The following is a 22,699-nucleotide window of genomic DNA, read 5'->3' as shown; positions in this document are numbered from 1 at the left end:
TTATAAGAATGTAACAAGATAATGGGAAGAAGAAGAGGGGGGCACCAGGTGAGTTTTGAAATGATGAAACTGATACCATGAAGGAATAAGGGGCTGGTGGGAAGTGGCCAATTAGGAAAATATGGGGTACATAAAATAAGAAAGGGTGCAATTAGAAAGTGTCATGAAGAAACAAAGAAGCTTCCAGCATTCATAAACCTGTGGACAAAGAGACTCACAGGACTAGGTTATTCCCATTTTAGAGAGAGCAGGGCTTTCCCATTTTGGGGATCCCTCCCCTGTGGAGTTCCCCTTTGGGGGCCCTGCCCCAGGGGGAGTCTGTATATGCTTAAAATAAACTTCCAAAACCAAGATGGTGGCATAGGTAAAAGCCTGTACTTGCTGCCTCCCACAACCACATCAAAATTACAACTAAAATACAGAACAACTATCATCCAGAACCACGGGAAAGCTGGCTGAATGGAAGTACTCAAACAGAGAGGTAAAGAAGAAAGCACACTGAGACTGGCAGGAGGTGTAGAGGCGTGGAACGGGCTGGTCCAACACCTGGGTGTGCTGTTTTTTTAATTGGAAGGGAGATTGCCAAAGGGGTGCACCAAGAGTGTCTACCTCAGGTGATTGGGGGCGCTGAGGCACTGGGTCCTATAGGACACCTACTACACAAGGCCACTCTATCAACTCAAGGGGACTTAGCAGCTACCCAATATATAGAAACAAACACAGGAAAGCAGCCAAAATGCAGAGACAAAGAAACATGTCACAAATTAAAGAAATGGAAGAAAGCAAACTACTGGATATAGAATTCAAAACCGTGGTTATAAGTTTACTCCAGAATCGTCTAGAAACCTCCAAGGAACTTAGTGATACTTTCAAGGATCTTAGTGAGAATGCCAAAAAAAAAAAAAAAGGAAAAGGACCAATGAGAAATTAAGCATACACTGACTGAAATAAAGAATAATATACAGGGATTCAATAGTAGATTAGAGGATCCAGAGAATCAAATCAATAATTTGAAATATGAGGAAGCAAAAAACACCCAACCAGAAGAGCAAAAAGAAAACAGAATCTAAAAAAAGAAGATAGTGTAAGGAGCCTCTGGGACAATTTCAAGCGTACCAACATCCGAATTATGGGGGTGCCAGAGGAAGAGAGAGAGCAAGATACTGAAAACCTATTTGAAGAAATAATGACAGAAAATTTCCCCTACCTGGTGAAAGAAATAGATTTACAAGTCCAGGAAGTACAGAGAACCCCAAACAAGAGGAATCCAAAGAGGACCACACCAAGACACATCATAATTAAAATGCCAAGGGCAAAAGACAAAGAGAGAATCTTAAAAGCAGCAAGAGAAAAACAGTTAGTTACCTACAAGGGAGTGCCCATATGACTGTCAGCCGATTTCTCAACAGAAACTATGCAGGCCAGAAGGGAGTGGTAAGAAATATTCAAAGTGATGAATAGCAAGAACCTACAACCAAGAATATTCTACCCAGCAAAGCTATCATTTGAAGTTCAGATAAAGAACTTCACAAACAAGAAGAAGCTAAAGGAGTTCATCACCACCAAACTAGTATTATATGAAATGCTGAAGGGTATTCTTTAAGAAGAGGAAGAAGAAGAAGGAAAAGGTAAAGATAAAAATTATGAACAACAAAGTGACAACAAATACATATCTATCAACAAATGAATCTAAAAATCAAGTGAATAAAAAATCTGATGAACAGAATAATCTGGTGAATGGAATAGAATTAGGGGCATGGAAATGGAACGTACTGACAATACTCAGAAGGAAGGGGGTGTGGAGGGGTGCAGGAAGAGATTAGAGAAAGATCTTATATACATGTATGCATTACCTATGGACACAGACAATAGGGTGGTGAGGGCCTCGGGTGGGGTGGGAACTGGGTGGAGAGGAGCTATGGGAGGAAAAAAGAGGGACATCTGTAATAATCTCAACAATAAAGAATAATAAAAAAAAACTTCCATGGTTTTGCTTAAAATCTTTTAGTCTGTGAATTTATTCTTCAAATTTTGTGAGACAAGCACCTGAGAGGAGAGTCACAACTTGCTATTCCATGCATCAGTAGGCTATTAAGTGCTTTCCACCTTTTTCTTGCCTTTATAGTCAGTGTTTTGGGAGAATGAGAAGAATCTGGTGTTGGTCCAAGGGTAAATAGTTTAGCAGTACAACATTTGAGAGGGGGTATTTTTCCCCCTCAATAAATGTAGAAAAATTGGAAATAAAACTGTTCAGAGAATGGTTTCCAAGAGGTAAGCCTCAATATCAAGTGATGTATGAAAATTGGAAGACTTTTGAGACCCTACAGCAATTTTTTTCTTGAGACCCTAACGCTTTCTAGTTCCTTTTCATTCACCTTTTGCATTACCTTAATGTATAAGATATTTTGAAATATGTTCCTTAATAATGAAGAATCATCTGAGGCAAAAGGCTGAACCTATAAGGACTTAACATTACAGAAGTCGACCACAGCTGAGGTTTTTCCACATGTATGCCAGACTGATGACTACAGTGCCAGCTGTCCTCTATTGTGTATAAAATTAAAGTTAAACTCTTCACTCAGTATAAAGGCCTGTCACCCAGCTCTGAGGACTCATCTTCTAGTGCTCACCAAAATAAACCTTCAACTCTGACATGAGCTACCTATGTAATACCCTTGGAGTGTACCACACATATTTTTATCCTTGTCCTGTCACACTTGTTCTCTTTGCTTAGAATCTCTTTTGTCTTACAGCTCACATTCAACACACACTCCAAGGCTATACCGCAGTCCAACAACTTCTATGTACCCCTTCCTGATTCCTCTAGTCCACTACCATCTTCTTTCTTTTAATTCATCACTATATGAGCCTTACTTATAGGTTATGACTATATTCTAATTTCTAATTGTCCTCTTATGAGAAAATACATTTTATCTCTGTACTTCACTAGCAAGCACAGTGCCTTCCACTTCTTTTGTTTACAGTGGTACTGGGTACCTCTTGAGGAGTTCCTTATTGACTATAAAGGCATACATTTAAATTATATCTAACTGTATGTATGATCTGTCCAATGATATGTTATCATCAGAGTCTGTAAATATAACATCTGATCTTTTAAATTTATTGCTGTAAACATGTAATCAGGAATGGTAGGTGGTAGGAACACTGTAGACTCATTCAGATATACATAGTCAACAACTCAGTTAAAAAATGGGGATCATTTATCTGAAAGGAAGGATAGTTAGATTCCAATGGAATGCTGCTAGGAACATATCACTTTTCAATGCCAACACATAAATAATCATTGGTTTACAATGAGGTTTTCATCTTCAAAGTACTCGGTGCACAAAATCAATGTGGTTCCCATCAGACCTAGTGATTTGTTAGAAACCGGGGGTATAAGAAACAATTTTCCTCCCACCTTCTAAATTCTTCTAGATGGATTAATAATAAAATTTAATGGACACATATTAACAGGAGAAAATGTCCAAACTTCATTTTCCAGGTGCCATAAGAATGAGAACTATGGACAGATTGGACAGTTAAGGGCTTATATGCCATCCTGAGCTAAGGAAAAGAGGAGGTGGATTGTGATTTGGGACCTCAAAGAGCAGGAAGGCAATTTTCATGGAAATGAAAAAAGCAAAAGTTTGGTAAATAAATGTTTGCTGGGCCATATTTAACAATAGGACACAGAGAAGACTTTGATCAAAGGGACCTTGCTAGGTTCTTTCCTGTCTATTGCGCTTAGTTTATATTAAACTATAGTTATCTGTGATAATATTTCCCTTCCTGGAGCAGGTTCTCTATCTAAATTCCTTTAGACAGGTAAAGAGGATGGACAAAGGTTATTTCTGAATTGTTTGTTTCTTAATAACCAGCTTAAAATAACCAATATCTCAAAAGACATATTTTGGGGTGGCAAATGCTGCTATCCTTCATTGCCAAAGACAAACTGCACCTTCACCTTCATTTCACCTTCACTTCACTTCCTAAACCTATTTTCCTAAAAATGTGGAGGGTGGTTCCAGCACTGAGTTTTCTGATTCAATATTAACAAATTCTTAAGTCCTTTCCTGCTCCTTCCTTATTCCATGGGGAGGTAATATAAAGAGGGATATTTCTGTTGAGTTGATCCTTCTTTCAACTCAAAGGATGAAGACTATATCCAGAGCATTGGGCTCATCCAAGGGAATAAATATAAATAAGAATTTAAATATTTCATGTCTGGGATTAAGTTCTGAAAATGGATCTCCTAGAATATTCTAGCCTAAGGACATGAAATTTAGCACTTATTTCCAGGAGGCAGAGCATGTCAATGTGCTCCTAAGAAGAGAATGAGTGGAAGGTGGGGGGTTGCGGGGGAGGGAGGCAATGGTGGGATAAGGACACATATGTAATACCTTAATCAATAAAGAAAATACAATAAAAGAAAAACACTACTAAATATATATATGTAAAATATAAAATAAAATGTGCATTATCATTTGAATTCATTTCAAAATTTCTTGTCTATACAAAGAATTGAATGATTTTTACACATTTTGCTCAAATATTTTTAAATCTAAAAATGAAAAGGCTCTATTTTGCATGTTGGGACTGCTATAAAAGAAAAAGATCCCATAAAAATATAATGTGTGAGAATGAAAAAGGAATAAAATGAAATGATGATTTAAAAAAGAAAAAAGAATTCCAAGTCCATGTATCTGCAGGAACTTGAGGAAAAATCACATAACTGTTCCTTAGTTTTACCTGTGCAACAATTATGCTTGCTCTTTAGAACTGACAAATAATGACCATACTTTACTCAGTGAATTAAACTCTGATTTAGTTTGCATGAGCAAAACAAGAAAAACATATAGGAGTGAAATTAATTATTAAGAACAACCACCTCTAACTTTTCAGGTAAATGCAAATCAAAGGTCAAAAGATTAATGGTAACAGCCATCCTCCCAAACAGATTTTGGCATTAAGTAAGATTGAGTCCCTCCAGTTCCTGAAGATAGCTGGGATGGCAGAAATCACAGCTGTCTAAATACATGTGACTTTTAGTTGTTTCCAGAAAATGCTGATGAACTAAAATTAGCAGGAACATGGAACATCTACTTCATTACATAATCACTAATTGCAAGTTAAGAAGGAAAATAAAATTCTGACTATTCTGATGACTATATAGAGCTTTCACTTATCTCTAGGATGTGTGTGTGTGTGTGTGTGTGTGTGTGTGTGTGTAACATTTTTGGGTTTGCTGAATTAAGAAAGTCAGTTAAAAAAGAGAGGACTGTGTGTTGAAGAATTCACTAAGCGCTTCATCAGCAAGAGCTCTTTGGAGCTGCCTTAAAAGTTTTAGGGTTTTATTTTCTCCTTTGTGCCATTAGGTTTTCCAATCCTCTAGAAAACAATAACCAGAGGACTCTTTCATAATTTGAATACACATTTTTTCTTCCTCCAAAGAGAGCTCAGATTAAAGCATCATGAAATGTATTTTTCACTGTGTATTACAAAACCTTTTTGTTTTTAAATCTTGGAAGTGTGAGTGAAAATTTTGAAAAATGAAATAGCAGAATAATGATAAATAAGACATTCTATAATGCTAAAGTCTCCCCATTACATTTAGAACAGAAGAGTCACAACAAATATGAGGTCAAATACTTCTTTACAAATTTACTTTTAATTCCATAGTTGACCTTTTGAAAGTATGCCAATCAGTATCTATACTAATAAAAGCCTAGGTGGCCCTCGCGCCCTCACGAGACATTCTCACATCATCACAAGATGGCCACCACAACATGGCCACCCCCATGTCATCACAAGATGGCCACCACAAGATGGCTGGCAGGGGAGGGCAGTTGGGAGCAACCAGGTCTGCAGGGGAGGGCAGTTGGGGGTGACGACTGGGGACTGGTGAGTGGGTGGAAGATGGCCCTGATCACAGGCTAGGCCTAGGGACCTTACCCGCGCACGATCGCCTGATTTTGTGTGCTGGGCCTCTAGAACCCTGGGGATTAGGCCTAAACCAGCAGTCGGACATCTCCTGAGGGTTCTCAGATTGGAAAGGGTGCAGGCTGGGCTGAGGGACATCCCCTGTGCATCAATTTTGTGCACTGGGCCTCTAGTCCTATATAATAAAAGCCAAGCGACCATAAGGGCATAACGACCAGAAAGACCACTCAACCAATCGCTATGAGGTGCATTGACCACCTCTCGGTCCCTCCCACACAGCCCACAGGCTCCGATTGCAGGATGGCGAACAGAGAACCAGGGTGGGTGGTGGCAGGGTGGGACTGGCGACTGGTCAGAATGGCTGACCTCTTGGTCCCTCCCCCTGGCCTACAGGCTCTGATGGCAGGATGGCGAATGGGGAACCACGGGAAATGGGTGGGTGGCGGCAGTGTGGGGCTGGGGACTGATGAGTGGGCAGAACAGCTGACCTCTTGGTCCCTCCCCTCGGCCCACAGGCTCTGATGGCAGGATGGCGAATGGGGAACCACAGGAAACCGCGGTGGGTGGAGGCGGGGCACAACTGGGGACCGGTGAGCGGGCAGAAGATGGCCCTGATTGCAGGCTTAGAGACCTTACCTGCGCATGATCACACGATTTCATGCACTGGGCCTCTAGTAGGACTATAAATGCTTATAGAAGAGATGCAGATGATGATAAAATATAATGAAAATTAAAATATAAGAAGATGATGATGATGAAGAAGAACTAGAAACATAAGTGGTGATCAATATGCAGCCTTTGGATTCTTATCTGATAACTGCCTCATGTGGACTCTGTGTGCTGCCTTTTAAGGCAAGTGATCATGTCTCCATAGCACCCTAGGCCCTCATGCCCACTCTGCCTCCATGACAATGTGCTACCTGCACAGTCACAGTCTTGACTGGGCAGCAGGAAATGTACCCACCAGATTCTCATCTTTACCTCCCTCATGAAACTGTGACTTATGCCTGTTTTGGTAATAACCAGTTGTTACCTAGATAATTATCACCAAGCCAGTATGTGGCCTGAGAAAAGGCCTACGGTTCACTAGTAGGTTTTCTAAGTATTGTTTCCTTCCCTATTCTGAAAGATTCAAAGAGCACTTTGGCTCAACACTTTTTAGTGCCTATTTTATGCTTAGCCATGTAATTTAATTTAATTTTCTTTTTTTATTATCGTTAATCCTCACCCAAGGATATTTTTTCCATTTTTTAAATTTAAATTCTTTATCATTGAAAGTATTATATATGTCTCCTTTCCCCCCCATTGACATCTCCCAGGCCGCTCCCTCCCCCCACCCCCACACATGTCCTTGCTCCCCTACTGTCTGTGTCCTTTGGTTATGCTTACATGCATGCACACAAGCCCTTTGGTTGATCTCTTACCCTTTTCCATTTATTTTTAAAGAGAGTGAGTAGAAGGAAGGGAGGGAGAGAGAGAAATATCAATGTGAGAGACACAACAATTGGTTGCCTTCCACACACACCCATTAGGGTCAAGGATTGAACCTGCAACCCAGGTACATGCCCTTGACCAGGAATTGAACCCTTGACCCATCAGTCCTTGGGCAGATGCTCTAACCACTGAGAAACACTGGCCAAGGCTAATTTAATTTTCTTGTTTGCCATATACCACATTGAAGACTCCATATTTCTCCCCATTTGGGGTCTTTATCAGCACTGACCAAAAGAACATTCTGTAATGATGGAGATGTTCTCTATCTGAATCATTGGAAATAATAAGCACTAATTACAAATTGAGCACTTAACATGTGGCTAGTATAACTGAAGAAGTAAAGTTCTTTGAAATTAATTTTAATTGATTTAAATTTAAATAGCCACATATAGCTATTACTACTACGTTGGACAGTGCAGATGATTTAATTTGCTTCAGCTCTTTTCCTTCTGGGATTGTGTTGGGATTGTGTGTGTGTGTGTGTGTGTGTGTGTGTGTGTAACAGTTTTACTGGTACCTGAACATTATAGTTTAAGTGCTTTGTACTTAATGGAAAACTTTTCTGAAACTCTGAAAAATTATTGACATAAAAGGAATTTAACCTTGATATTTATGTGGTTCTATTTTGATTTTCAGTTCTGAATTGCTGAATTCTCTCTATTAGAGTTAGGAAAATGGAGTCACACGATAGGGGAAAATTAGGAGAATTCATTTTGTAATCCCAGGAGACTTTCAAATTTAATTTATCTACAGCATAACAGTAACTTACTAATATTCTAATGGCTATTCTCAAGAAATAATTTCCATTCCATTACAGTTATGTGATATGCTAAATCTAAGAGGTATTTGAAGAGAGTTGTATTTAACTGGGGAACTCAGAGTTGACTTTTGCTCAGAAAATGATGAAAAATCCTTTTTGTTTTGTATTCCCATCTTGATCCATCCCTCAGCCCAGCAATAATTTATCAGTTTAACAAATGGAGTCAGCCAAACTACTCTATGCATTCTCTGCCTGGTCAGAGAATTAAAGGAGTGAAAGCCAATGAAAATGGAAATACCTAATTTCTAACTAATTCTTCAAATAAAATTAGTTATTGTTAAGATAATATATACCATGGAGAAGCCACCATAAAAGTTCCAGAAAAAAATGAATTTTTTTCCTCTCAAACAGTAGCAGGCCATTTTTTATTTTTGCCAGAACCTATAATTTTCTCCAATATGACCATCCTCACTCCATTATGCCCTTGGCTTGATTTCCTACAATGAACCAACTTCTCTAAACCTGCAAACATGACTAACATCCCTTCCACCCCAGACACACACACCCATGCTCTATAGCAGTGGTTCTCAACCTTCCTAATGCCGCGACCTTTTAATACAGTTCCTCATGTTGTAGTGACCCCCAACCATAACATTATTTTCGTTGCTACTTCATAACTGTAATTTTGCTACTGTTATGAGTTGTAATGTAAATATCTGATATGCAGGATGTATTTTCATTGTTACATATTGAACACAATTAAAGCATAGTGATTAATCACAAAAACAATATGTAATTATATATACGTTTTCCGATGGTCTTAGGCGACCCCTGTGAAAGGGTCAGGTTGGCAACCCACAGGTTAAGAACCGCTGCTCTAGAAGCAGTATAATTTATAGCACAAGCTCTCAGGCTCTGGGGTCAGACGTGGGTGTGATTTTGGGAAAGTGACTTTTTCTCCCTGTGTTTCAGGTTCCCCATCAGTGGAGCAGAGAGAAAACAGTGCTTCCCAAAGTAAATGGCCGTGAGAGAGACATGATGTCATGCTAGATCAAGTTGAGCCTGGGACACACCACATACCCACAGTGGTCCTCATTACTGCTCTCTGCTCTGTTACCTTCTGGGAGTCACCACAGCTCTAACGACCCCATAGGGCAGCCTTGACCTTGACATCTCAGGAGGATCAGCAGCAGCTATGTTTTCCAATTATTTCTGGTGCCTGAAGTCTCTTCTGTGCTTGTAACTGAGCACCAGTTTCACTTGGCAGGGCAGTCAATGCCAGCAAGTACAGTTGTTAAAAGTCTGGATATACCAGCATTGCATGCCCTGGCTCTGCAGGAGCCCACAGAGGGGCGAGGGTCCATGCACCAAGCTTAAGGGTGGATTTCTCCTGAAGACCTATGAATATGTCATAAAAGTGTACATGGGAAAGCCCCAATGTACCACCAACGCCATATCAGAGGAGTTTGTATCACTTACTTTTGAGAGGCGGCTCATTCTCTCTTCGTTGTCTTCCAGGACACGCAGACTCGGAGGGACGTACCAGAAGCAGACATTTGTATGCTGAGGCTACATAGAGAAAAGTAAGTGTCACACTCACTCAGCACAAACCGGCAATTTTGAAAATTCCAAGGACATTTCTAATCTACGTATGCTGCAGCTTCAAATACAATTCCTACTTTTAAATCCATAATCACCTTTGAAGTGCCTGACTTTCACAACCTTATTCAGTTACTTATTAATTTTTTTATTAACAGATATTTATTGTTGATAGTATTACAGATATCTCCCACTGCAGTTTATTTTTGTGTGAGTTTGATTTTTACTCCAGCTCAGAAGAGCTACCCCATCATCCCGACTTCTCCTTTGTAATGATCCACTTACCTGGATAGCACATTATTGACATATAAAAATATATCAGGCGCAAGAACGGCAATTGACTAAACATTTTGGGGTCGTACAAATCAGAAGACATACCTTTCCATCAAACACCATTTCATATCCTTCTCGGTTTTTTATGATATTGTATAAATACTCTGCCAGCTCCAAGCACTTGTCAATATGTGCTTCAAACCCAGCAGTTCCCTAAGTGAGAGAAGAAGAGAGACTCAGGCAGGCCGAGAAAAGTGGGGAGCACCCAGGCTGAGCTACGGACAAGTGATCCCTTGAGGCAGATGGTCTTCCTGCCACCTCGGTGTCTTCCCTAACAGAAGGGAGTGTTTGAGGAAGCTTTTCTGGCAATTCTTTCTCCTTTACTGTTCTCCCCCTCAGGTGTTTTTGTTCCCTTCCCCGTCTGGCATTGCTGCTCTCCATGGAGACTCTTTTTCTGTCCAGGGCCTCCATTCCCCAGGCAGTTATTTTGATTACTCAAGGGGAAAATTTGCGTCTGCATTCATAGGGGTAATTATGGAAGTCATTAATGACAGGAGGGCTGGGCTCTTCGCTTCCTGTGGATAAGAAGCATCATTAGAGACCACCCCCATCCCCACACCGGAGGCCCGCTTAGGCCCTGCCCATCATGTAAATCAGTCATTTCCAGACCCCGCTTTTGTTCACAAAATGTACCCCCATCCTAGAACAAACAGGGTAGGTCTCAGTGAATATTTGTGGAACGCATGAATGAATGAATCTTTAGGGGCACGCAGATGCTTTGCTAGCCTGTCACGCTGCAAAGCTTATTAGATTTCTCCTCTGGGGATCAATGGCTGATGTGTGTGTATTGGGCCAACAAGGTCACAGAGGCCTTTCAGCTTTCAGCTCCGGAAGCCCAGGGTATGGACTTAGGAAAAACAGCCCAGCAGCCTTGGACCAGGACTGCTGAACTGACATCAGGCCACACTAGGGAATGGCTTCTCGAAATGGCTTTCCTTCACTGCTTGTGGCATGCTAATGGAAAGCTTAGAAAAGCAGCTCATGCTCATCCCAGGAGCTCTTAGAACTGGCCCACCAGTGACTAACGCAAACTAGAGCGAGCAACTGTGATGGAGACAAAATGAACCCACTTCCCTGTTTACACACAATCCCGTCATTCTAGCTAAAAGAGGGACCCAGCATGGGCAGTGACATTTAGTATCTGACACATATTTAAGAATAAGCTGCATTTAAAAAATCTCATGGGTTTAGCAATCTATTTCTCTGGAGGTTGCTGCCCTAGCTGATTGGTTTAAGGAGGCTGAGTGGTTCCTGATGAGCCCAAGAAAGGACTGGGCTGATGCCTGAATGCTCACACTAACACCCATGCCATCTGCTCCATGAGTCTGTGGATGCCAAAGAAATTAGGATTGGCTTAGACTGACCTGGAAGTTTGGGTCCACTTGGGATGTACCCTAGGTAGGAGGGAGAGAGGTTAGTTGTTCTCTAAACTGGATCCTTTGGACCAGGCTAGAGCTGAATTTAAATTTGCACACACCTGATCCAGGATATGACAGGACCAGCATGACTCTGATCCTGTCCAGTGTATGAGGTTGGCTAATCTCTCTGGTCATGTGGGAATAGCGGTGGCTGTGTGATTTCCCACACAGAGGCATAATAAGGTAACACAATGCTCCGAAAGTGAGCTTGATTGTATTGCAAAGGGAGTGGAAGTCCTCAGCCATTTGCCAGTCCACTTGTTATCTATGTTGAAATTAGGGAGGCCAATCACAGAAAACTAAAAGGACACCTGCCAAACTCAGCTGGCGTGGCCCAGTGGTTGAGCATCGACCTATGAACCAGGAGGTCACGGTTTGACTCCTGGTCAGGGCACATGCCAGGGCTGCAGGTTTGATCCACAGTGTGGAGCGTGCAGGAGGCAGCCAATCAATGATTCTCTCTCATCATTGATGTTTCTATCTCTCATTCCCTCTCCCTTCCTCTCTGAAATCAATAAAAATATATTTATATATAAAATGAAACCTGTCAATTGGCATAAAGATACAGACACAAAGATTTACTGTGAAAACTCATTAGTTACATATTAAACCATCCCTGCAGGCCAAAAAAGGGGGACTAATTTTAAACAATTTTTTCTACCACCAAGTTTTCACCACTGAAGAAATCTGTCAAGAAGGAAAATACTCATCAGACAAAATGAAAGCTCTACTCCATAAGAACAGAGTTGAGGGCAGGCACAGTGCCCTTGCTAGACACAAGTACCATGAAGCAGTCTAGAGCACCTCCCAGTATCCTACATGAGGAGGCTTTTAAAAAAATAAATTTGGTCTGCCCTAACCAGTTTGGCTCAGTGGATAGAGCGTCGGCCTGCAGACTCAAGGGTCCCAGGTTCAATTCTGGTCAAGGGCATGTACCTTGGTTGCGGGCACATCCCCAGTAGGGGGTGTGTAGGAGGCAGCTGATTGATGATGCTCTCTCATCGATGTTTCTGACTCTCTATCCCTCTCCCTTCCTCTCTGTACAAAATCAATAAAATATATTTAAAAAAATAAATTTGGTCTAATCAAGTAATCTTGGACTTAACGTGATGGCTGTCATCAGTGCACTTAGTTCCATTAGTCATTAAGAGATTAAGGAATAGTAATTTATACATAGGATGCTATCTTTCAAGTAGTTTATCTTGGGAGAAAATATGGATTCACTTGAAACATTGCATTCTTCCAGCATATCAGATAACAGAGGGTTTAATAATTATTGACTTTTCGGATTGTGTCCTCATTCCTGAGAGCAAGAGGGCATGTCAGAGAGAAGATCGTGGCTCACTCTTTCCTGGATCTTCTCGGGAGAGATGACCTCCCCTTCCCTGGCTGGCATTCCTAGACAGTTTTTGAGGTGAGAAGGCAATTATCCTCACCTCTGATCCATAGTGCAGGACTACACTTATTACTTTAATAATTATTATCAATTCACTTTGTAAAAAAATGCAGCTTTTTTTTTTTTTTTTTTTTTTTTTAGTTGAAAGCCAAATGGGCGTTTTGTCTGTCTAGATCAGCTGTGGGCAAACTGCGGCCCGTGGGCCGGATCCGGCCCGTTTGAAATGAATAAAACTAAAAAAAAAAAAAAAAAGACCGTACCCTTTTATGTAATGATGTTTACTTTGAATTTATATTAGTTCACACAAACACTCCATCCATGCTTTTGTTCCGGCCCTTCGGTCCAGTTTAAGAACCCATTGTGGCCCTCGAGTCAAAAAGTTTGCCCACCCGTGGTCTAGATGCTTAAGGTTTTACACAAGGAATTAAGAGACCATGTGTTCATAAGTTATGTGGCTGCTGGGACTGTTCTTTTTCCCCCCTCTCCTGGTGCCTTCATTTCAGCACTTTAGAAACTGGATCCTTTGCCTTCATTTCAGGCTTCATTTGTTCCTGCTGTTTAATTCACACCTGATGTCCTCCAAGTTATTTCTCTAAGAACCAAGCAGCTGCACCATGCTGGTGAGGAGGCTTTAGATGGAAGAGGAGCAGCAGGAACTGATGAAGCATGAGAGAAACATTTTTGTGTAAACGTGGCTGATGATCATCATCTTAATAAAAATGCCAAGGAAAGGAGACAAAAAGGATGGTACTGAACAATATTTAGAGATCAGGCTTACCTCACCTTATTGGCTGATATTTTGTAATTCCCACCAATTGATGAAATGAAAAGCCCACTCCTTTTGATAGCTTGAGAATACACCAATAATTCATATTATTAACACATCACACTAAGATGCAGTTTGTGTTTTTAGTTGACATTCAGCTGATCTACACACGCTCACCTTAGCTCTCCACATCAGCCATAACTTAAAGACATCAACGTGGCGTCCGCACTGCAAGGCCTTGTCTCCAGTGTCATAGGACAGGTCATAGTGTTTATCTTGCTGGAAGAGGTAGGAGGCGTGCATCTGGTTGCAACTCTGCATCAATCCCTACAAGAGGAGAGAAAACTTAGGAAACTCTACTGACTTTCTAGGTATTGTATTAGAGTAACTCTGTGATGGAAATTATTAAGGAAAAATAAAAGAGAGATACCTTGACTATCTTAGAGAAAGAAAGCAGTAAGAATCAAATGGAAAAAAAGTGGGACCAATGTCTGGACAGGATGGGCTGTGCTAAGTCAACTCTGTGGGATAAATGGCTCAGGGTCAGATGTTACCAGAGTTTAAGCAGAGAAGGCATTAAAAAAAAAAATCACAATCAGAGTGTAATGTTTATACTTTTGGAGAACATCCTATATTCTTGTTTTGTTGCAAATATAATATTTTGGGAACTCTTTGGTTCTGTAAAATATTATTAGTGTAATTCTTCTCTGGTTTCATTCCTAGTTAGTTCAAGTACTTTATCATTTAGCTATTAAGGTTGAGTTCTCTTTGGAAATCATAGCTTTTAAGATAGTTCACTGCTATCATTTTTCTCTGATGGAATCTAAAAGAAATAAAGACATTATTACTCTGAGATGTCTTAAATAACCAATATGTCAAATGTCATGCCCTTCTCTCAAGAGTGGTTAGTGTGTCTGCACTGCATTTTCATATTCAGTTGTGTATGGGAGTTACAGCGGAAAGTCTCACTGTCGATGACCATTAAAGCTCCTTGGGACCATAAGCTTACTATGGAAAATGGGTGGCAAAGTGATAAAACTTCTCCAAAGAACGGTGAATGGGTCATGCTCTCTTGACTAAGACAGCCCTGCCTGTCTCCTTGTTAGAAACCCCACCACGTTTCAATTTGTCATGAGCCACAGGAATCCCTTGACTCTTACATCATCCACAGCGTAACTGTGATTTTATAGAAGGTTTGGCATTTTTTTCTCTTGTGACTCATGACCAGAGAAAAGACAAAAATGTGAACATTTAGTAGAAGTTAGCAGTGAGAACCCTTTAAAACAATTATCTAAACTAAAACAAAAGCATTGCAGCTAAGATCTTAACTAGAGCTCAGCCTTCATATTTAGTGGACTGCATTAAGTTATTTTTTGAGACTAAAGGAAATTACCCAATATAACTGAAATAGGGCAGTAGAAAGACATAGAATTTGAAAGAGAAAATTCACTTGACCAACAAAGCAAAAAATTGCTTCAGGTGATTCTGTTTTGTTTCATGGTCACAGAAACTTGGTATCAACCTTCCTCAGCTCTACAAGCTTGCATAAAGGCTCCATCAATCCTAAGGGAGCCATCCCCGAGTGTGGAATGGTAGGTAGATCAGACCAGCTTCTACTGGGATAGGAAAGGTCACTCACAGCAAATGGGCTCTAAAAGGTTGGAGAGCACTAGTCTCATTGTGTAAAAGGATAAATAAAAGTGATGCTGTTTTTCACATAAAGGGCCTTGGTCAGATAGTATCCTGGTTCTGGGCCATTACAAAGTTTTAAACTATTATGTCCCAAACTATGATAAATACATGAATAGGTGCTGTTCTGTAAACTAGTTACCGTCAAAGAGATTCCTTGGTCAAGTAAGCGTAGGAAATTCTATATAATAAATCCCTTATTTTCAGATATTTGCATATTAAAGGCTCTGATATGCCCAGAAATAATTAAACTTGTTTTTAACTCTTTAACCCAACGCATCCCAAGCTTTTTGAAGACTAAGAATTCTCTCACCGCAGAATATGTAGAATGGCATCATTCCTTGGTTCCCAGTAAAGGCAATGCTGTCACAGTGTCATAGATTTGGAAGGAATCCGGGAGCTATGAATCTATTCCTTCCCAATGAGGGTATCCTTTCTATCCTCTTACTAATAAGTGATTGTCCAACTTCATTCAATCACCTCCCCTGATGAGGCACTTATTTCTACATAAAGCATTCATTACTTTTTGGGCAGCTTAATTTTCAGAAAAGCGTTCCTTTTATTGACCCCCAACTCAGACATTAAATCGTGGTATATTCTAATTTTGCCACCAAATCTGTACCAAGCAGTGTTACTAACCCAGTTTCCTGAAACCTCAGGAGAAAAACAAAATCTCTTCCACGTGAGAGTAATTTAAACACAGGCTATCTTTTCAGGCTCCTTCCTCCCTTCCTCCCTCCTTCCTCCCTCTTTTCCTTCCTTCCTTATTTCCTTTAAACATCCTTAATTCTTTCAAACCCTTCTTTTACATGCTTACCAAGTGTTCTCTACTATTCAAGCTCTAGCTCGATAGGGTCACATATACCATTTGGCACAAACATAAGCAAACCCCGCCAGGTGTGTTTTAACCAGAGGATGTGGAAGACTACCACCTCCCTCATCCTGAATCTTCACTCTTTCATCCCATTAATGTTTTGTGAATAGTAATTCTCTCTTGACCCATTATTAACCCCACAGATTACAACCTAACGTCCTAGGCCAGTGATGGCGAACCTATGACAAGCGTGTCAGAGGTGACACTCGAACTCATTTTTTTGGTTGATTTTTCTTTGTTAAATGGCATTTAAATATATAAAATAAATATCAAAAATATGTCTTTGTTTTACTATGGTTGCAAATATCAAAAAATTTCTAAATGTGACACGGCACCAGAGTTAAGTTAGGGTTTTTCAAAATGCTGACACGCCGAGCTCAAAAGGTTCACCATCACTGACCTAGGCTTTTTCACAAGTAGAACAATTTAGCCACGTGTAACACATGACTGTCTTGTCTAGTCAAATTGTAACCAGACTATCCGAGGGCATAAGAGCAGACCTTATAATTATCCTCATTAACAATTCCCCTTTTTGGATCTAACTCACTGTTCCAGCCTGTAAAATCATCCGTGTTCTGAATCTGTCACTGCACACGTTTACTCTTATGAAACCCCACAGATGGAATGACATACCTCTTCCCTAACCAGGAGAGCGGAGCACTGCAAAGGGACTCCCATCATCTTGTGTGGATTCCATGTCACAGAGTTGGCCCTAAGGAAAACAAGTCCTGTTAAGAGGTGGCATCACGACAAGCTCGGACTGCTTCCCTGTGCCTGGGCAACAGAGCTTCGGGGTTCTTGGCACTGTTTTTCAGATGCCAGGAAGACACTAAGTTTGTAAAAGAACCAGGGGATCTATATCCTTTTCTCTTTTTCCATGGAGGCATTCATTTGACGTACAAGGTGGTCTGAGGGCCCCTTCAAATGACTGGAATCATCCAGTCCAGGGGCCCCTTTTGGCTACCAAGGAGCAGAGCAGCAGGCAAGTGAAGGAGATGTCATGGTGCAGGTCTCCCCTGTCCCTGCTCCTGATACAGTGGTGGCCTGGCATTCAGAGCCATGGCTCCCTCCACTGCTGAATTTTGACCTTTTCCCAACCCAGTTTCTCCTTCTTCTGATTCAACTGATTACCAAATTTCTCAAATGTGTCATTTCATACTAGCTTCTAGCTCATCCCTGCTTCCATTTCTTCTTGAATCTAGTTATCCTTCCAGACTGCAAGTGAGACACACTACAGCTCCAACAGCAGCTTTCAATCAACTTGGTTTCAACTCACTGGAGAAATACAATGCTCTTTCATCAACAGTATTAGTGATTCTCAGATCAGGGATTTATGCTGTTTGAAAAGTCTAAGCCATAGTCCTGTTTCAGATTCCTTTAATAATAAGAATTGTTATTATTTTAATCTAGATACAGCAATCATGTCTTAACTGACCCTCAGTTTCCATTTTATCCTCCACCCAGCTCCATATTTACTTCTTAGCTGTTTATGGCCCTCTCCTCTTTCTAAATTGTTGACAACTTCCTTTTGCCTCCAGCCCAAATTCAAATGACAGGGTATGGTTATGATACCCGCTTGGCATCAAATGTGTTCGATCTTGTCCTTTCACTTTCTTGTACCCATTTCCATCACACCGGACTATTTTTTTTTTCTCAGAAAATTCTGCACTTCTGGTCCAGAGTCTCTTAATGTGATTTCTTCTTTTTGAATGGCACTTCCCTTTGCCTCTTGGCTAAATTTTACTTGTTCTTTAAGGCCTGGATCAAGTTTTATCTCTGCACCTTTCTCAGACTTCATTCAATTTCTCTTCCTCACTTAAACTTTACTGCTCCAAACCCCTCCTCTCCAGGTCCCAGGAAAAGCGGTTGTCCCTCAGTGAGTTCCTACTGCTCACTTTCTACGCTTATCAGGCAAGTGAGTCCCTGCCCACAACTTCTGAGAAGCTGCATGTGACCTTGGTATAAAGAGACTCGGAGAAGGAGAGTAGCAGTACCATCCATGACAGCTGCTGTGAGCGCTGCCCCCCTGGCTGAACAATAGCCTTGGGCTCACCCTGTGCCCAGCACGCGAGGTGCAAAAACCTTGAGGAGAAATGAGAAGCTGGGAAAGATATTGGATGAATGGCAGGCTCAGCAGCCAGTCAGAGAGAACACTTACTGGCCTGGGGATCTTGTCTGATCAGTGAATAGTCAAGCTCTTCTTCTTGGCTGGAATTGAGGCAAGAAGCATAGGCAGTTCATGGCCAGATGGATACTAGCCCTGGAAGGAGGGCTAAATGACTTCAGGACCAGGATCAAGGAGCCTGGGCTCTAAGCAGTAGGTAACAGTGGTTAAGGGAGCCAGCTTGGGAGACAATCTGTATTTGCATATAGGTTCTATCACTTCCTAGCTAAGTGATCTTGAGCAAGTTAGTCAATCTCGATATGCCTAGATTTCCTTGTCTGTAAATAAAATAATAGTATAGTAAGGTGCTTAGAACTGTGTCTGACATACCATAAGCATAAAATAAGGTTGGCTTTTGCTATTGATTTCAGTTTTATTATGTATGAGCTGGTAACAGTGGGTACATAGATGCTGCCATCCTATAATATTGGACAGCTATATACCTCATCCTGAGGAAACTCAGCCGTCAGTAATGACTCGAATGGAAAAGAAAACAGCTTTTCTCCATTTCTCTGACTGTAGGTGTTTATTTCTATGCAGTGGACAATGCGCCTTTTTAGACTAGGAGGTGCCCAAGTCCACAGCTACCTGTCACTGTCCTGCTCTGTTCCAGAGGGGCTGCCTCACAAAGACAGCAAAAAGCTGAGCAGAGTGATTCAATGACGCGGCCTTAATTTATTGGCGAAATGTTGGCCATTTATAAAAAAAACACCCTCCAGTTTATTTCAAAATGTTCTGCCCTTGGATTCAGACAAGTGGTGTCTGTGATTTTCCACAAGTTGAGAGAACTGAGTCCCCTTGGGCTGTTTTCAGGCATAGCCAAGTGCCCTCATTTGCACCTCAGACTCAGCAGACCCCAAAGGAACTCGTTCACTGGCTCCTCCCATCCTCCCAGACCTCATCTTTGTCCTCATCTTCTGTGCCTAGCTCCCTGCTCCATTTTCCTCCCAGGCATCCAGCTCCCAAATCTGTGAGGCTTTGGCTTCATTCTCTTTTTCCTGGTTCCCTGACAGCGCCCCTTGCAGCTGTCTTTCCCCACCTCCTGGGTTCAACTGCTTTCTTCCCCAGTCCAAGAAATGCAATGCTCTCCGTGCGTAATAGAGGCCCAGGGGTTGAGCCTGACTTGGCTCTGTGGGCAGGGGCCCTGGGCAGGACTTGCTGACACTCGACTAGCTTCCTAGGCACTGCCAGGACTCCATCTCAGTCTCCAAGCAACTCATCTGAACTTTCCCCAAGGACCCTTTCAAGCCTGCAAGTCCCTGCTCATCGCCTTGCTTCTTCCACTTCTGCCTGATAAAGCTCCCATGCCCACCCCTGTTCAGGAGGAATCCTTCCTCCCTGGTCCCTCCACACAGCTCGCTTGTCTGTGTGTTGGGCCTTTACTTTCTCTGCCTTGAATTTTAATCCATTGTTGATTGTCAGTCTTCCCTGATGGAGTCTCAGCCTTTTGGAGATAGGCTTCCTATCATATTCATCCTTGTGCTCTCATGGAGCCTAGTGCAAGGCTTGCATATGGAGGAGGTTCTACAACTAGTTAGCTGAATTTTGGAACCTCTGATTCTTGGAGTGGAAGTGAGGGCAAAATTGGTAACAGGGCAGAAGCTGCACCGGAACTTTCAGCTGGGCCCGAGAGCCTTGAGAGTGGACCATAGTAGTGGATTCATGTAGCAGCCTGCTGAGGGAGGGTTAAAGTCAGTTTAAGCCTAGCAGGCTTGGCTCAGTGGTTGAGCTTCAACCTATGAACCGGGAGGTCATGGTTCAGGGCAAATGCCTGGGTTGTGGGTTCAATCTCCAGTAGGGGGGTGTGGGAGAGGCAGCTGATCAGTGATTCTCTCTCATCATTGATGTTTCTCTCCCTCTCCCTTCCTCTCTGAAGTCAATGGAGGTGTATTTAAAAAAAGAATAATCTGTTTACAGTGCACAGAAACAGACTTTGGAGCCTGGGAGCTCCTGGCACGCACTCTCAGTGACACCATCTCTGGCCATTTGCACGGTGCTAGCGAGGAAGAGGACTGCTTTCTGAGAATTGGGTTGGTTCTTGAAGGGGATGCCAGGCAGAGCTCTGGGAGCTTGTACCATTTTGTTATGTGGACAGCACTCTGGGATCCCGGTGACCACGAGGAAACCTCTGGATTTGGGGACAAAAATCAACTGTGGATTTCCTCCACTTTAGCGTGAGTCCTAACACTTGGGAAAACGATACCCCAAGTGAAGCCAATTGTTTTCCTAAATTTGTGCCCATGCACATTATGCCCAGGGGTTTCCACGGGCCCTGCAACCTTATTCACCAACGAAAGTGTGCTTTTGACGGATGACAAGTCAGCCAGTTGGATCATCTCAAATAAATGGAGGGAATTGAAGCAAAACACCATCAGTCTCTCGTTTTTAGGACCTCATGTCTGGCTGTTCCACTGGGTAGAGTTAATTACTATACGGTTGCAAGACCTGCGGCAGTGGCAGAGGACTCTGTTCCATTGCGAGTGTTCTAAGCCTTGCTCTCAAATAACAGTCTTTAGTGCAAAGGTGCGTGGGTGTGTTTTTCCCAGGCTCAGGGAAGGTAATTTAGCAGCTTTTAAGTCATCATCAGCGTAGGATGCTGCATGGCTTTTAGCACTCAGAGTCCCAGGTGGCATTAAAGGTAGAATAACAGATGCTCACTTTTTGTGCCCGTCACAAAGAAACTCAGAAAAGAGAAGGTATGTGTACAGAACACTTCTGTCGAAATCACTTGAATTTAATTCCTGTTCTGAGCATTTAAACAGGCACCTCCTCAATTGTTCCCTTTTGTTCATTGCCTCTCCCTGTTTAGTTCGTTGCCTCCTTCTTAAGCTTTGGGTTTTGAGCAGATCTTCATGAGAAAAGGAGTGAGGCCTGTGAGAAGCCCTGAAGGACCAGAAGCAGAGACTAGAAGTGGCTCCTTGTAGGAAGGCACAGGCCCGTCCTCATCCACCCACACCCACAGGCACCTGCAATCAGAGCAAGGGCAGCGACTCGGGACAGTGACCCTGCTGGTCTATGTCGTGTCTTCCCAGTCTTCTCTTCACAAAAGAGGCAGGGTGCCCCTGACTCCGCCTCAGCAACCCCACTCCTCTCTCTACTCCCAGATTCCCTGGATATTGGTTCTGGCCTGGCTGCCCTGCAGGACCAGTGGGGACAGATGCTCCTGAGTGCCACCAGCCTGACTCCTCATCCTGGAACAGAAATTGTGCCAAGCTGTCCGGGGGCAGAGCCAGTGGAAAGCTTTTCCTGGGCGGCATCTGGCTACTTGGCAGGGCACGCTGGGAATCAGGCAGCCTCCATTGAATTCAGGCCTGCTCAGTTGCCTGGAGTGTCAGAGTTCACCACGCAGTTGACCTGCGGTGTCGTGATGGGAGAACAGGGAACTCTGAGCTCCCTCTGCATGTGGTCCAGAGCCCCAGGCTGGTTTTTCATTCTATGATTTTTGTTTTCTATTTGCTTTGGATCCGAATATGCTTTACACTAATCAAATAATATCTCTTTTGTGTTTTATGGCTTTTTCTCAATGATTTACTGCTTAGTTTCTGAATAAAGGTGCTTTGCAGCATCCCTCAGAGTTATATCAGAAACAAAATATCATGGGAATAAAAGCGTGTCCCACTTTAAGTAAAGTGGCCATTGAAACCCAAACCTGTCATAAATTACAAGGTGTTTATTTGCTTTGCCAAATTATTTACTGGTTTCTTTAAAGCAGTGGGTGTTATCCTTCATGGAACCCAAAAGCCATAGGTCTCCCTCGGAAAGTTTTAAACAATTTTGGTGGATGGTTCAGAGATCCTAGAAAGGTCATTCCTGATTTCTCTGGTGAACCGTGGGCCCCAGTTGGGAATCTGTGTGTCTGAGAGATATTCCCCCTGCGCCATTCGATGTAGGCTCTGGTTTCTTTTTGTTGATTACACACGGTATTTACACATATATGACCACACAAGGCAAGGCACACAAGGACTGCACAGAATGGGCTCACCTGTATACAACAGCTCTTAGAGATCGGGTGTAACTTGCTTTCAACATTTCGCTTTCACACTTAACACTGTGAACAAGGAAAATGTGTGTACCTCTCCACGCCGCTCAGTTTCCACTTGTGTTTTTGGGACATCAGCAATCCCCCACCCCAAGCGGCCTGAAAAAGGAAGATCATACAAGGAAAAAGGTAGAAGTTTTTCATTGCTTAAACTTCTATAGTTTGGTGTCTTTCAGAACAGTGAGCGTCCCCTTGACCCCAGACAACTTAGGGGTTGGCCACCT

The 22,699-nt window shown here is 42.2% G+C and overlaps 1 protein-coding gene across 1 annotated transcript in view; it reads right to left on the bottom strand.

Annotated features, from left to right (window-relative positions):
* GAD2 (glutamate decarboxylase 2) overlaps nucleotides 1-22,699 on the bottom strand; it is a 57,165-nt gene that overhangs the window by 3,326 nt on the left and 31,140 nt on the right. Inside the window, exons 11-15 of the mRNA XM_070432961.1 lie at nucleotides 22,510-22,574; nucleotides 16,906-16,984; nucleotides 13,887-14,036; nucleotides 10,175-10,282; nucleotides 9,677-9,766 (exon numbers count right to left, since the gene is read on the bottom strand). Of these exons, the coding sequence (XP_070289062.1) occupies nucleotides 9,677-9,766; nucleotides 10,175-10,282; nucleotides 13,887-14,036; nucleotides 16,906-16,984; nucleotides 22,510-22,574 (492 nt within the window). The remainder of the gene's footprint in view (nucleotides 1-9,676; nucleotides 9,767-10,174; nucleotides 10,283-13,886; nucleotides 14,037-16,905; nucleotides 16,985-22,509; nucleotides 22,575-22,699) is intronic.

This window comes from Myotis yumanensis, unplaced genomic scaffold (genome assembly GCF_028538775.1).
Source record: "Myotis yumanensis isolate MYYU_CA2020_CCGP unplaced genomic scaffold, mMyoYum1.0.hap1 SCAF_1, whole genome shotgun sequence".
Taxonomy (NCBI): domain Eukaryota; kingdom Metazoa; phylum Chordata; class Mammalia; order Chiroptera; family Vespertilionidae; genus Myotis; species Myotis yumanensis.
This window is presented reverse-complemented; position numbering and strand designations above follow the sequence as displayed.